This window comes from Gymnogyps californianus, chromosome 8 (genome assembly GCF_018139145.2).
Source record: "Gymnogyps californianus isolate 813 chromosome 8, ASM1813914v2, whole genome shotgun sequence".
NCBI lineage: Eukaryota > Metazoa > Chordata > Aves > Accipitriformes > Cathartidae > Gymnogyps > Gymnogyps californianus.
This window is the reverse complement of record NC_059478.1, coordinates 20,599,365-20,615,218: the sequence shown is the minus strand read 5'-3', so window position 1 is coordinate 20,615,218 and position 15,854 is coordinate 20,599,365. Positions and strand designations below refer to the sequence as shown.

The following is a 15,854-nucleotide window of genomic DNA, read 5'->3' as shown; positions in this document are numbered from 1 at the left end:
AAAGCAGAAACTGGAAGAATATAGCAAGCTATGCTAGGTGTATTTGCTGTCCCATATGCACATGGGATTCAGTGTTATCAGGTAATTAATCTTGTGCTATTACCAAGGATACTGCAAGACAAAAATCAAAAAGTAGGAGACAGAGAAACTGATGCAAGAACAGAAACTACAAATGAAAATTTTTCTTCTTCCATCTACCATCAGGCAGACAAGAAAAATGCAATATCCTCCATTATATCTATTATCCTAAGAAGGCTCATGTGGTCACTTTTTTCCCCTATACATTTTCTTTCCAGTAACTCTCAGCTATAAGAAGCTATGGTGATGGCCTCATCTTCCTAGTCATCTAATGGACTGCAATTAAAACTCAGATTTAAAAAAATTAATATCATAATTTCTGAACATATTTTGGGTCAGAGTGAAATAGAAGAACTCTCAGGATGAATTTAAATTGCCCTATTATCTTAGCATAATGTAATGCACCAAGATTTATTGTGAAGGGCAATAGGAAAAAGCCCCAAAGATACTGTTCCTGCAAGACGGATACACTTTGTAACTAAACATATGCTACCTGAACTTCTATTCCAGCCAAGGAAGGAAAGAGATTTCTGCCACTAACTTAAAAGCAACAGTATGTTTATGCAAGCCCAAGCTGTTAGACCAGATAAGGAAGAGCTGAAGAAGAATATTCCATTGAGGAGAGCCCTGGCAATTGTTCAATTACACAAAGAATATTTTGATATCTATCTACCTGCCAAAAGGACAAATTAAGGTGCCTCAACACTTAGTGCTTTCTCAAAAATAGCTGTCCTAATCATGAAATGCTGTGTATCATGGAGATCTATCAATCAGATATTCCTGATGAGTTATACAAGGTATAAGAAACATTTTCAATCAAAAATCACAGGGGCTTTAAGGTAGATCTCACTCCCACTTATCATATGCATGTTCCTCACACATTCTACACTAAACAATAAGAACATCCTGACCAAGACTTCACATCAATTAACGAAGAAGAATAAAAAGAAAGGTCAAAGACATTACAGAAAGTAACAATGATAAATAATAGCTAGATCTGGGTTTAAACTGACCTCTTAAAATAAGAGATATTTGATTGCTTAGCAATTCTAATCACCTTGATTTTTCCCCTTATGCTAACCTGATTTTTCTTTGATTAAACTCATCTGATTTTATATCAGAAGAATAAAAATAAAAGTAATTGCTCATTTCCTCTAAAATACCTGTTATTTTATTTCCTTAGTTCTTTTTCCTGCACAAACAGGTGCAATGTAACGACCATGAGTAAGCCTTACAGTGTGTAAGTATAAGGTGCCCTCTAGAGGCTACAAATAAACCAGGCATTTCCAGAATGTATTTCTCAATCTAAGTAGGATTCCGGAATATTTTAATTGCAGGCAAAAATGCCTTCATTGTGGGAAATTCTTGACTTATTTTCTGCTCTGAGCTCCTAATCGTGTTCAAATAAAAATAAGGCTGAAATTCCTGGCAAATATGGAATAGTTGCTACATGCAAAGCTTATACACACCCCCCCCTCTAAGCCTCAGATGATATATATTTGTAGGTATAAATGTATATGTGTATATATGTTTCTATGTACGGAGGAGGATGAGGAGAAAAACACCTCTCTCTCCTAACTCTTCCAGCTGTTCTGTATAGAGTTTTCTGAGTGCTGACTGTTCCTTTTTCTGAGGAAGAGAGTGCACCCAAGGCAGAGCATCTGACCTCCCAACAGTAGCTTCTGTTAGCAGGCCAGCCACTGACTTTTAATGGAGGACAGGACTTTACAACCTTCTGAAAGAACCTTTCATGTTGGGTAACATGATGTGAAAAGTACTGTTCCCTCAGGTTTGTTTTGTCTATTAGATCTTGCACGTTACTTCTTTGATATGCTAATGGATCTTTATTTGTAGGATTTTATGATTACAAGAAGATGAGTTTTACAGCTGGATTATTCTCTTACCTGATAGACTGACAGGCAATAGTAAGTTCTACTGCCTACCTCACTCACCAGATTTCTATACAGATATATATTTAGATACTACATATCTCATAGCACACCCTTTACAAAGAGGTGGCCAATCAAATGCATATTATTAGCCATATGCACCTTACCCCTTACAGGAAAGAGGTGGTGCTTTTTTGGTACAAGACAGAAGGACCATCCACAAAGGGCATCTGTATTTCAAAGGGAGTGCATAGGATATTATGCAACCAGAGAAGTCTCCAGTCACATGGCTTCACTGTAGGCATGGCTTAAATGATTGACAAGTATATCAGGACCCTAAAAAAGATGCAGGAATAGAGATCCTGTACAGCATGAAGTGTGCACACTGCAAGGAAAAGAAATAATCTCCTTGGATAAGCTAGTTTCATTGCCTCTTCTTTTGATTTCATCAATTTTATGGCAAAAAAGAAGTGGGAATTTTGGTCATAAGCAATTTTTTCTTTCTCCTATAAGTGCAAACAATATTGTACTGGTAGAGCAGCTTGTAAGCTACAGCATCCATTTGCCTGCTATAAAAGAAAACCATGTCATATAGTCTCACTCATAAATTGATCAAACTTCATCTTAAAACTAATTAAGAGAAGTTTCTCAATTTGGGCTCAGTACCCTATTAAGTGTTTATGGCCTCCAGCTTGGGAATGGCTTGTGTGCAACCAGTGTAGAGATAGTATAGGTCAAGTCTGTGTGCATACAGTCAACCAGATAGATGCTCTCTGAGGCCTGCTGGGAACAGACAGGCTTCTGGAAAAAGGAAAAATGTGACTGAGATGTTAAACTTAATTTAAGTAAGTGACCCTATGTTAAAGAACTGAAAACAAAACCTCAGGGAAAAGAATCCCTGAAGGATGTGGATTGAGTGTGTTGCTAGAGTGGACTGGATTTTTTTTTTCTTTTTTTTTAAATGAATCCACCACTGTTAAAGCACTAGCTCACAAAATCCCCAGATTTGTAATGAGGTTCCCGCAAATCTATCTTAATACCAGATTGGGTATGCAGATCCTCTTTCCAGTATGTACGCCTGTAATAAGATGTAGCTCTTTGGATTCTCGCACATATCTAAAGTACCCCTGCGAGCTCAGGACAATTGTCAGCATTCATTTTGTACAGAAATTCCCAGATTTGTACACCATGTCATCAGAAATGTAAAATGCTGTAAAAAAATTTACATGCATCCGTAAACAAATCCATCAGAGCTCAGGAACATAAATGTAGGTTCTTCTAAACAGACTTGACCTAAAATGTTTGCAGGATATAAGAAACATACTTATTTTAGCCAAGCCCAAACTATTTATCTTTACTGGCTTACAGAGATATGCAGTGTATTTAAGGCAAAGACTTGCATGAACTGTGCATGCAACCAGAAAGCATTAAGCTAAAAATAATATACATTCACTTTAAAAGCAGATTTTGGGTACGAAACAGGCTCCAAGATATACTGTACAACCCTTTTAGCAAGTAAGCAAGCTACAGATACATCATAATTATAATTATCCGTTGAGGTTCCATAGTGCCTTTTATCCCATGATCTCAAAATTCCTTAGTGGCACTAATCAATTAAAGCTGAAAGCATTCTTTTGAGATAGGCTATGGATATAAAAATCATTTCACACACTGAAATCAAGCAATCTCTTGTACAACAGTTGTTGCCATGCATGACAATTCCTCAACATAGCTTAGAGAGGAAAAGAAGGATCTCATATCCAGTTAAAATTTTAATGGGATTTAGTTGGACAAATGGTAGTTATGCTTTTCTTCATACTTCAAAAAAAAAAGGCTAATGGCAGTCTGAGGAGGAAAACTTCCACCAGGATCAGCTGACTAAATTCCCCACTTACTTACTTAAAACTCTCAGACTACCTCTCTACAGAGTGACATGAAAAATTGGTATCTAAAAGTCAAATACCTTAGGTCCTCGCTGCCTGGTGCATTTTCCCATTAGCTTTTCATCATCTATTTCACACTGCTCCAGAAGATCCAAAATGTCCTCCTCCTAGAAATGGGAATTTCACTACAATTAATTTAAAGCAGGACATACCCTATCCTTCCAAAATTCAAGCACCAAGTGATAGGAATTTGAAATTACTTTGATTACTAATTCCTGAAATAAGACTATGAATCCCTCCACAGGAGGATATAAAAGTATTTCTTCTGATGCATGCCTCTCTGCTTGCAATCAACATGAAATTGAAAGTTAAAATCAAGTCTTAACATTTATTAAAGATAAAAGTCTGAAGAAAGGGTTGAACAAAGATTCCTGTAAAACTGCTGGATGATGCCAACTACAAAGATGGGAAATTATTTCTCAGTTTTCAAATTAAATCATGTTAGTTGGTTATTTTAAATATAGCCATTTTCCTACTGTCTCTGACTACATAAGTAGGCAATCAGGCAGAGTTTTTGGATGCCTTAAATAGTGAAGCTGGCTTTGTGATATCTCTCGTTCCAGTCCATACAGGTGGATGAATAGGCTGGGGACATTACTGGAGGAAGAAGGAGGCAATTACCAGCTCAAAAGCAGTTTCTGCCAATATCTGGTTTGGCCAGGGCTAAGGCAGAGGATCAGGGAAATGGTAAAGTAGCTTAAAGCCATCTAGCCTGTCTCCACCCTGGGTCCACTGCAGTTCATCCAGATTCAAGGATCTGGCCCACAAGCTGCACAAAGAATAATAATAAAATGATGGAAACATTATCAAATGCTATTTATTAGCCGTCACACACGATTATCATGAAACTAATCCACAAGGTCATGAATTCCAAGATAACTCACTCCTAAAGCCAATACTTCTTATGCTTCAGTACCTTCATTCTTTTTAAAGGGTTATTCATTTCCCGCTGAAGTGAAGCTGCTCTCCCAGCAAGAAACGTCTGGAAAGCAATGGCTAACAAACTCTCATACTTTTCAAGTAATGTCTTATCATCAGGAGGGTAAATTCGCCTAAAATAGGGAAAAATAAATTGAGTTTAAGATAGAAGCTGAGCTGCTTATCACACTAGGAACAAAAGTAATGCAGCTAATTCACAGTCTCTTCTACAATGCATATTCATCCCATCTATAATAATTATATAATACCATATCATAAAACATATACTTTGAACATTGCTCTCTAAATCTAATTTTAACTCGGTGAACACATTCATGTTTAAACCAGCAATTAGCCAGTTAAAAGAAATACAATGCAGGTCATTCCAGAGACATACCAAAACTCAGTTTTGCAGTGCTCTGAAATTTCAGTGGGTGGGAATGATGCATGCAGGTGTGAATGATTCATGAAATATTAACAAAATGTTGCATGTAAAATTCAAAGCCACAAAATAATTTGTATTAGTAATAAAAGGACACAAAACAGTGAAAATCTGAACAATTGCTTTGAGTTAATGGGCATGATGTAAATTTAAGATTGAATGTGTACTGCACTTGAATGCTAAATTGTCCAAAATAATGAACAGGAAGAAATAGATACTATGAGAAAAAAAATTTTTCTGGTACAAGGATGTACAGGGTGACTCTGATTTTCCATTAGAGCAGCTATGCCATTATTCTCTAAAATCACAGGTAAGGAGATTATGACAATATGAGAAGCAGGACTTGGTGATTTATTCATGCTCATCAAGCAACAATGGGCTTTGAAGAAAACCACTCCAATCCATTTATCACGAATGCCTGAAACACAGCCAGAAATTATGAAGGTGGAAGACTAATTTCTAATGTATTGTAAGGAGTAATCCATAAATGAATTCTGCCTGCACTGTGCAAAGCACAGGTACCATTTATATATTGACTGGCATTATGTGACTTTTATGTTTTTGTGGATCTTTTGTGAACTTTTTAGAAGGTTCTTTCTCCTTCTTCCTTTTCAGTCTTTTCCTCCTTGAAAAAAGTACCTTTCATGATGATTTTGTTGCAATGAAAAAAGGATAGTTATGATCCCATTAGACTCAGGGCAGTTCTAGAGCAAACTGAAGATGGTTCCAGTTTGCATAAAACACCTTTAGGAGCTCTAACCCAGTTGCAGTCAATACTTTTTAATGCTGAAAAGGTGCCATAGAACAATACTTTAAAGAAAGGATATTCATTTTAATATATATAGAAAAAACACTGCAGCTAAAGGCCATTTCAAAGTCATATACATCCTTTTCAGTTCCTCATGAATTCACAAAAGCTTGAAAGCATGGCTCCTGCTTTGACCACCCCAGGACTCCGACTGGAATCAGTGGGCTAGTTGTGCTTGCAGACAGACACTTGACTAAGCCAATTGCTGAACTGACATCCATAGATTAAATCAAAGCCTACTGAGGTTGATAGAGGTTTCTCTGGATTTTTATTCAGAAAGCAATATTAATCCATGCAGCAATGCTAGCACCCAAAATTTCCACGATTCTATGGCAATGCCTGACAGAAGCTAGTCTGGCTCTGCGGGAGAACATCAAAAGGAGAAAATACTGCATAATGCTCAGATAAAATTTCTCTGCATCTCTAGCCAAGATTCCTTTACTTCTCAGGCTCTGCTGATTCTTCAGCCTTTTTGCAAACACATGGTAATAAGAAAACACAAAGCTGTTCTGCCCTTTTACATGTGCACATTCCTCATGAAATGACACTTCACTTTTTCCTGAGGAAAAAAAATTTGTATTTTTACTGATTTACATTAACCAAAAAGCTAAATAAAGAGAACATTTGGCTCATTTTCAGTCAAGAACTGAATAAGCAACCTAAAATGTGATCAGTTAAAAAGTTAGCCTTTAAAGTTATCGAAAAAGCGAAATGTATTAAAAGCATAATGATGTTTCTCTTTCTTAAAGTCTAAGTAGCATGAAAATAACTGCTTCATTGTGCATTTTTTTTGATGTACTAGTTCAGCTCCACATATGTCAAGAAAGGATGTAATTAAAACTGGGAATGTTACGAAGACTTTTTGTAAGCAAAATGTTAATTCATCAAAAATGAAAATTTCACAGAAACATCTATCTGTTTAAATGAGAACTTTACTGGGAATTATAGAACATCTGCTCAAAACGCAGAGATGAAGAACAGCAGTAAAGGCATTCTGACTAATTCAGAATAAAAGATGTGAAGTCAGACCTCCCACATCCCGGATGAACGTTACAAAGAGTGGGCAAATACTCCCATCATCTCTTCCTAGCCATATTCTGCTCCCTTTCACCAAATATTCATAGGCCTTGCTTTCACTTCTCATTGAAGCAAATACCAAGAAATAATAATAATAAAATCGTCATAAAACAAAATTCTTGTTTTCTGGCCAATGCCTATGATAACCAACAAGTTAAAGCTTCCTTTTGAATGTATTTTACCAAGGAATCTGAAGATACTTATGTTTAAGCCTACTAAGATCCAAAATCAAAGTGCAGAAATATGAATATAGTATTTCACATGCCATTCTGTCAAAAATGATGGAAGCACCAATAAAGTTTCTGAACTTTTGGCAAGCCTCATAGATAACATTCAGATTTGATTTTTTTATAGAGGAATACTCACATTTGATTTTTTTGTAAGGGAATACTCACACTCCTATATTGCCCCGCCCCGAGATAAGAATCATTATATGTGATTATAGAACAGGTCCATAATGACAGTCATGGTTCTTGGTACACTGAATGTGAACAATCATGTCTTTCAAGCAAATGTCTTGCACAAACACTAGAGTGACTGATGTCATATAAATTCCTACGTGCATGCAAAAATTTGGAATCAAAAAAAGAACTATATGAAAAAACACTTTACTGCCTGGTGTACCTGTATATATTTTCTATAAATACCTACATTTTTGGTGGAAAATTATCATCTACCACAAATATTTGTTTCCATTATTCCTAAAGAATGCATTGAATACTTCCTACTAATACAGTCAAAAATAGTTACCTGTAGTTCCCCATGTGTCTATTTTCATGCTCCTCTTTGGAAATCTGTTTACGTACTTGTGCAAGTCTTTCCTTCTACAAATCAAGAAAATAAGACAATTACAACAAAGAGAGCATAAGCCATGGGCAAGAAACAGCACATTTTTTTCCTTCCTACCAGTTCTTCTTTTCTCCTTTCCAGTGTGTGGCGCTGCTTCTCCCAGTCTGAGGAACCTGGCAACAGTTTTTTCATTGAACCTTGACCATACAGTCTTTTTTGAGCCTCAGCCTTCTGTTGAGCTAAATTTCTCCTTTTATCACTTGTCCTGAAACACAGATGATATTAAGATATGTCAATCCAGTGCAGCTGAGATGAAATGCACTTTCATCTCAAGTATAACATCTGTATTTTTCAGTCATGTGCAGTTTATGATATAAAATTAGTATTGAAACACTCATTAAGATTTTTTTAAAAAATATTAACTTTTATGGCTACAGTATTTTCACACTTTAAGGTGTACTGTAATGACTCTGTACTATAATTTAATGTACAAACATGGTTGTATCTATTTTCCTGAAGTGTAGATTTTTTCCAACATATCCCAACTACAAAGTTTTCCTGCAGAGGGGTATGGCTTTTGACTGTATGCGAAACTATTGCCAAAGCAAATTTCTTGTGTGGCCACAGGCCCATGACTGCTCTCATATCCTCACTTTGAGACCTGTTTGAAAAATCATTAAAAAAAAAAAAAGTATGAAAATTACTATTACCACTCATTTTTTCCAAGCACATGAGCAAGAAGAAAAACTAAATTTGAGTTAATTTCAATAGCAAAACTGACAGCAAGGGAAACATTTACATTTTGAAAATATGAAGGTGGAAATAAAGGTCTTCATTTTCTGCTAGTCCAGTTCAAAGTTAAAAAAAAAAAAATTTAAAAAAAAATGAAAGCAACAGAAAGACAGCCAGACTGAAGAAAAGAGGACAAGTTTACCGTATGTTGAGAAGCTTTAATGCATTTAGCAGAACGCCTTTTTTTACATCATAGTCTATTTTTTGATCAGTTCCAAAGCTTGGGGCACGATTAATCTGAAAAAATGAGATACAGAAGACTCAGGAATATTCAGGTTCACTGGGAACACATCTATTGTAACAGGCTTTGGAGAAATTATTCTTTCAAATATAGGAGAGATTAAGAGAATACATGTTGAGAAGCTCACTTCCATTTGTATTTTCTAAAAAATAGAGCATCCAGTATCTGTGATACAGATACTGGAAGCCAGGAGATGTACCTTTCAGCCACCAAGTTATCCAGACACTTGCAATGAACACCATTCAAGTACTGGCACTGTGAATCCAGTCTAATCTATTCTTGGTTGCTACAATCAGAAAATTTACCACGGAAAGTGCTGTTAAAAACGTTATAACGGACTATGTGCCATGCTACGGTAGTCCAGCACAGGAAGAGTTAAACTCTTTCCTAGTTCCCAGTCTGAAAGCAACTTTGAATACTTCTCTAAAAAGTAACAATTATGTAAGGACAGGAAGAGGCTCTAATTCAAGGTCTTCTCAAGTATATTTAAATAACTATTCAAATACACTTTACAGCAACACCTAGAGATCTAAGTTATTAAATCAGTACATAGTGTGAAAACATAAAATAATTAACAGTCTCAGTAACAAAAAGCTTCTAAGCTAAGTACAAGATAAGAGATTTAAAATGTTACCATAAATATAGAGGAACAAGGGAAATGCAGCTGGGAATCAGAGAGACTAAATCACACACTTAACAGCCAGGAGTGTCAACCAACCACCATATAACCTCTGCCAAGCTTTGGAGCCCCTGCAGAAAAACTTCAGTTTTTGGAAAGCTTTGAGGAGGGATAATGAAGCAGCTGTGTCAACATTTCTAGGAACACCTTCCAGACTGATATAAAAATTTATACATAAGCAACGGGTGCTAATGAGAGGCAGGAATCTCACTTTGATAGTGAATGAGCAGTGCTGGTTACAGAAGGGACAGATACTAAAGGGCTTCAGAAGTGAAAACTAATACCTTGTGCCCCATGCAAATAAGACGTGGGATACAGTTAATACGTTCAAAGCAGAGGGCAAAAGCGGTTCATTAAAATTGTGTTTTAACACTTTAGATACATTAGAGCATCTTAGAGCCTCTACAGTCATGGGACAGAACTATTCTGGCTGGGGAGCCACCAACTGTTCTGTTGCTGAGTCCCAGCTGCCCCATCACTTATGCTTTTAGCCGGATGGTACCTTTTGGCTTTGAGAATCAGCTTGTTTGCTGGTTTTGCAGACAGGCTGGCAAAGTGAGCAATGAGATTTGATGTTGAAAGAACAATCACAAAAATTCAGCAGAAATAGTGAAAAAGTGTATATATATTCTTTTTTGGAAGACTTTCATCCAAATATTTAATTGGCCAACCTCCTTAGACTGACCTGTTTGTCTCCTATCACATCACAAAGGCTAATTTTTTTTTCTATACTGTGATAGTACAAACATTTATTGACATCCATTCTTTTAAAAATGTGAATGTTCCACTTTCAGCTAAGCAAACTTGTAAACATTCAGAGAAACGAACACAAGGATTAAAACCCAGTTCTCCAACATTTCATTAGAGAATACTGGCAGTTGACAAGACCACAGACACATCGCATCTCATTTTCAACATGAAGTTTAAACAAAACACTTGAACTACAGCTGTATTGATCAAATACAGCTGATAACTGAAATAAGTTGGAAATATTCTGATTTTGAGATATCACATTGTCTAATCCATGACGGATTTATGTATGTTTAAAAACATATGTGTGAAGATCCAAGATGGAGTCTTATGCTTCAGTCCAACAAATACCTGAGCATGCAAAAAGCTCACTGGACTGAAAACAGAGACATAAAATCAAGCCCCAACTCCTTATTCAGGAGAAATGTTAAGTATTGAACAAAACTATATTCTGTACTATGTATTGAATTTTTTTACTCCATATGAACATGTAGCAACTAACAATATTCTACATTGAAATGTTTTTGCATGCATTAAAAACAGGTGAACAGACAGAAATATACTTATTAAAACTTCCAAAAAATTAACTTCTAATTTTTTGTGTACACTGAATCCTTAAATCCAGTGAGACTACAGTTAGATACAAGGACTTATTTGGAACATGTAAAATGCTATGTTGGTCCAATACTGAATTCCTAGAGATGCACAGACACACACTTACACAGCATTGAAGCATCCAACTTGAGAGCATACAGAAGTGCACACTGTTGTATTTATATTTGGTTTAGGTACTTCCTAGATTTACAACAATTTGAGGTATAATATTGGGCATAAATTCTGCATTAATAAAAATGTTATAAATATGTGTTACTTATATGAGCATCAGTGAGAATTAACACTATGAAAAGTGTAAAATAATTTAAATAACAGTTTCTCTCCTACAGTGTGAATTTTGCCAAAAATCTACATCTGGCACTTCTGAACGAACAAAACCATACTGACTGTGTTTATTAAGCAGAAAATTAAAGTGAAGTTAGGAAAGATATAAGAAGGCATTTGAAATGTTATTATGAAGCAAAATGCTATTATGAGACATTACACAATCACTCCACACTAAGGTTTCTGTCACTTTAATGCAGTCATTTAAGAGGCTGGAAAGCTATGGCATTCATAGTCAAAACTGGAGCGCTGCTGCATCACCTGCATCCTCAATTTTTTGACATACCATTCATGACTAATGTTTGAAATCCCAATCCTACTGTGACCTCAATCCTGAAGAGTAACCAGAGGGGCAGTAAAAACAGTGATCCAGTTCTGGATAGCTATTGCAAACTTGGCTTGGTGCAATATGTTTCAGGTAGCAGTAGATGCAGGTCCAGTACAAATAAAATCCGAGCAACCAGGTACATCAGAAAGTTAATACACAGAAAGCAGGTGTGAATTTAAAGTTCATTAGCTATTCCATACTAATTGTCTATGTGTATACTTGAACTGCCTCTTGATTTAGTATGACTATGTGCAAGGACGCTTCACTAACAAACTTTTCTCTTTAACCCTCTTCATCTGTTCCATGCATCTCCCTTCTCACAACAGAAACTTCAAGAGGCAGTCTTGACAGCTGACCTTAAATGTCAGCTAAAAAGTTTACTTATCACTAAGCGTAGATGGAGTTATGGGAGGTATAAAAATGGGGAATATCTTCATCCAGCATTGCTACCCAAAACTTCATAACCTGAACCCACTGCATAAGTCTCTGATGTGCAAAACCACCCATACTCTTGAGGTAAATCTGCAAGAAATCACAATTAAGTCACAAAACAAAGGGTTTAATCCACAAATGACATTTTTAGAGCAGAAAAACTCTCTTCAATGCCAAAAAAACCCCACGCAGCAGACAATCTAATCTTCAGAGCATACAGATAATATGCTCCCTGCAGAGAGCACAACTACTGGCTACCGCATTTTACAGTCTCACCACAAAATACCATTTCAATGCTCCACTCAGTTGTTCTCAGAGGTAACTAATGCCTTTTTCCTTAACAGTGTCTTCATATTATAGACTATCTGGGACCTCATTCAAAGGAATAAAATAACTACATGCTTGATATAGCTGAATATCTTCCATGATCAGCACTAAACTAGCAGCTAACTGGTTGAATCAACTCATGACGGATTTTATAACGCTAATTCTGGAGTTATGGCAGTGTCGTGCATTAGGTTTCTTTGGATAAACTATCTTCAAAACTTCCATATTTTCTAACCTGTTGTATACAACAATGCACAGAAAAGAAAATCTGCTTGATAAACAAATACAGTATTCCTCTACATAGACTTCTGGACATAATGTTTCTCACATCTATTATTTTTACAGTATCACAGTTTTATCTCCCAAATATCTGCTTTACTGGTGATGATACTTTAGCTTCTTCACTTTCTATGACTTTTCAATAGCCATAGAACTGAATTGTCCACATAAGTTTTTAATTCCTCCAACTGAAATCTTCAACTTTGGTTTCATAATTAAAATTTCACTGAATATAGCACATACAATTAATCAAACTGCTTGTAAGCACAGCAGTTGCGTAGCTCAGTGTATTTCATAATTACATACCTGTCAGTAGAGGACCTCATATCTGTACTGCTTAAATTAAGAAGCATAAGTTGAAGTACCTCCTGTGAAGGCTCCCATCCACAGTTACATTTGCAAAGGATTCTGATTTTACAAAAATTAAACTCTGTAAACGTGTAAGATATACACCATTTTCTTCTTCACCAAGACATGGGATAAATTTCAGCCTGGCATTTCATCTCTTTACTAGAACAGTCAAAGAGCATATTCTCACCTCCCACTGCTGCAGCCTATTAGTACGGAGTAGGAGAAAAAATTTTCCACTATCTGTCACACATACCTATTGAAAAGACCTTTCAAATATAAAGAGAGATTACATGAATGACTTTATAAACCTTAAATCAATTGAATAAAATATTACATCCTTTCAATAACAGGGATTTAATCTCTGTTGAATCTGTAGGACAACATGAATGTTTTGGAAAGAATCTCATTCTTTATTAAAGTGATTGAGATTGCTAACAATCGAATTCAAAAAGCAAAAGAAATTTGTGAGCCATAAAAATCCTATTACACAGAATGCTGTTAGTGGCTATCATTGAGCAGATCTTTGATTAGAGACAATCATGAAGTTCATTCTAATCACTCATTTCTAAACTTCACAAATTGTGAGAGTGCTAACCGCCTTTTTCTTAGCTTAAGCAGAAGGCTGGTTTTCCATGGCAGTTTAAAGTAAAACAAATCCAAGCTGTCATACTCTGCCTACTTCTTTGTCTTGGCACTGGCATTCACAGAGAGTGAGGAAGCTGATCCCAATGATCCACATGAAGACTAACCTCACCAAAAATTATTTTTCATTGGTCCTTGGTCATCTCAAGAAGGAATCCTACAAGTACCACTGTCATCACAGGGAAGGGGGCAGGAAGCATGCCTTCAACAAAGGAGAGGAGGAGGGCAGAGATCTCGCAGCCGGTACATTGATCAGTTTAAGCACCACAGAACTGCCTCATACAGGTGCAGTTTCCCATTTTACCTAGTCCAGTGCAACTGCAGGCTGCCACAAAGCTCTGGTGCTGCCCCTCGCTTAGTCCTGCCTTCATGTCACTTCCCCCTTCCCCGGACCAGACCAAGCGTTGTGCAGTCCCTGCGTGAGGAAGTTCTGCAGGCTGCTTGAGTGTAAAAGTATAGTTTGCTTGGAATGATAAATTAGATGTTCATCCAAACACCAACCAGAAACATCTCATCCAATAGACATGACCACCAGATAGAGGCAAGTTGCTAGACCAGCTCTTTGGGCAACTGCCCACAGTAACACCGTATCATATGTTAAATCAAACTACACTCTTTTTAACTCCTCATTCACTGGAAAAGTGTGAAGAGTAGGAGTTATACTGAAGGCAAATATTGAGCCAGTTAAAGCCATGTGTGCTTCGTGGATTCACTGCTACTGTTTGAGAGCAAAGAGAACCCATGGACAAGTGTCAGAGAGAGGAAAAAGCCAGCAGACAGCAGGAAAAAGAGACCCAAAAATGGCTCTCCAAGGCAACAGAGGGAGAGGCTGCCTGGGCACAAGAATCACTGAAAGGAAGTCGTCTTTGTTATAAATAAAGAAAATGAAAAAGAAGGAAAGGATTGAACCAAAGAGTTAGATGAGTAGTCTCATCAGTTGCTCTTCCTAATGGTAACTGGAAAGGTTCTAAATATTGCTAATCTCTCAAGGGCAAGTAAGGTTTTACAGCTTTTCTTTTATATATATGTATATATATATAAACTCATCACATAATTGAAATGCTGACCTTGCTGAAGACCATGGGAGGGCAACATTAATGGCGCTCTGTGCTCACCTAACTGATCATTAATGCCTATGCGCTGCTCCTGTGTTAACACTGCCTCTCTGACTGTTGTAAAAGTGCTTTGTGAAACAGATACAGTTTTTACTGAAGAATACAAGTAAAACAGGTGCTCTCTGTTGCAAACCTAAAAGAAAATAAATTGTTCCTTTTCAAACTTACAATAAGCTGCAAAAGAGGTCTTAAGGAAATGTTAATTAAATCAATATTAATTTTTGAAATTCATTCAATTCATATTTGAAAAATCCAATGCTCTTACAGAGATGCATTTTCAGGTTTCATTATGTTTTTACAGACTCTTGGGAGTAGAAGAATGGGAATTTCCCACACTTAAAATTTATATTTACAAAACTCAGAATTCCTTTCTTAAAGTTATTAACATTATGTCCAGAAATGAGTAGTTAACAATTCTACTTTACACAGTAATGTAACTATTGTAATATTACATTTCATACTATTCTTATTTGGACTTCGTATAACTTAAGGGAGACACTGAAGTGAGAAGTGAGCCCTTCTTTTCAACAGAGTAACAGTGCAGGCTGTTTACCCTGACATCAGAGATTGCTGTTTCAGTAAGAAACAACATGAATTCTCAGCTTCTCTATGTATTTTAAATAAGCTGAAATTTGATTTACAATATTTTTATGTATTTTGAAACATGCCAGAAAATGGAATAGTTTGAGTTTCTGTTCTGGTCATAGCAGAGAAAACATCATTGTCTGCTCAGTAGATATTTATATAATAAATACACATACTCTTTAAATGGCAGTCCAAGAGCTGCTGCTTCATCATGTAAGGTGGTGAACACTTCCTTCAAACAGAATGCTTTTAAATCCTCTTAACTTTTGTGACTGTTAAGAGCAATCTGAATATCGCAGGGGATTGTCTATACCTGACAAAATAACTCAAAATGTTCTCCATCAACTGTTTGAATATAATTCATGTGCTCTGTGGAAAGCTGACCCAATATGCAGCTGGCAGAACATTTTTTTTTTTTATGGTTCAACAATGGCCAGCCTCATAGTAAAA

The 15,854-nt window shown here is 36.3% G+C and overlaps 1 protein-coding gene across 1 annotated transcript in view; it reads right to left on the bottom strand.

Annotated features, from left to right (window-relative positions):
• The window catches only part of TTLL7 (tubulin tyrosine ligase like 7), a 55,022-nt gene that overhangs the window by 20,875 nt on the left and 18,293 nt on the right, over nucleotides 1-15,854 (bottom strand). The window contains exons 9-13 of the mRNA XM_050901010.1: nucleotides 8,879-8,973; nucleotides 8,062-8,209; nucleotides 7,906-7,979; nucleotides 4,827-4,962; nucleotides 3,931-4,017 (exon numbers count right to left, since the gene is read on the bottom strand). Of these exons, the coding sequence (XP_050756967.1) occupies nucleotides 3,931-4,017; nucleotides 4,827-4,962; nucleotides 7,906-7,979; nucleotides 8,062-8,209; nucleotides 8,879-8,973 (540 nt within the window). The remainder of the gene's footprint in view (nucleotides 1-3,930; nucleotides 4,018-4,826; nucleotides 4,963-7,905; nucleotides 7,980-8,061; nucleotides 8,210-8,878; nucleotides 8,974-15,854) is intronic.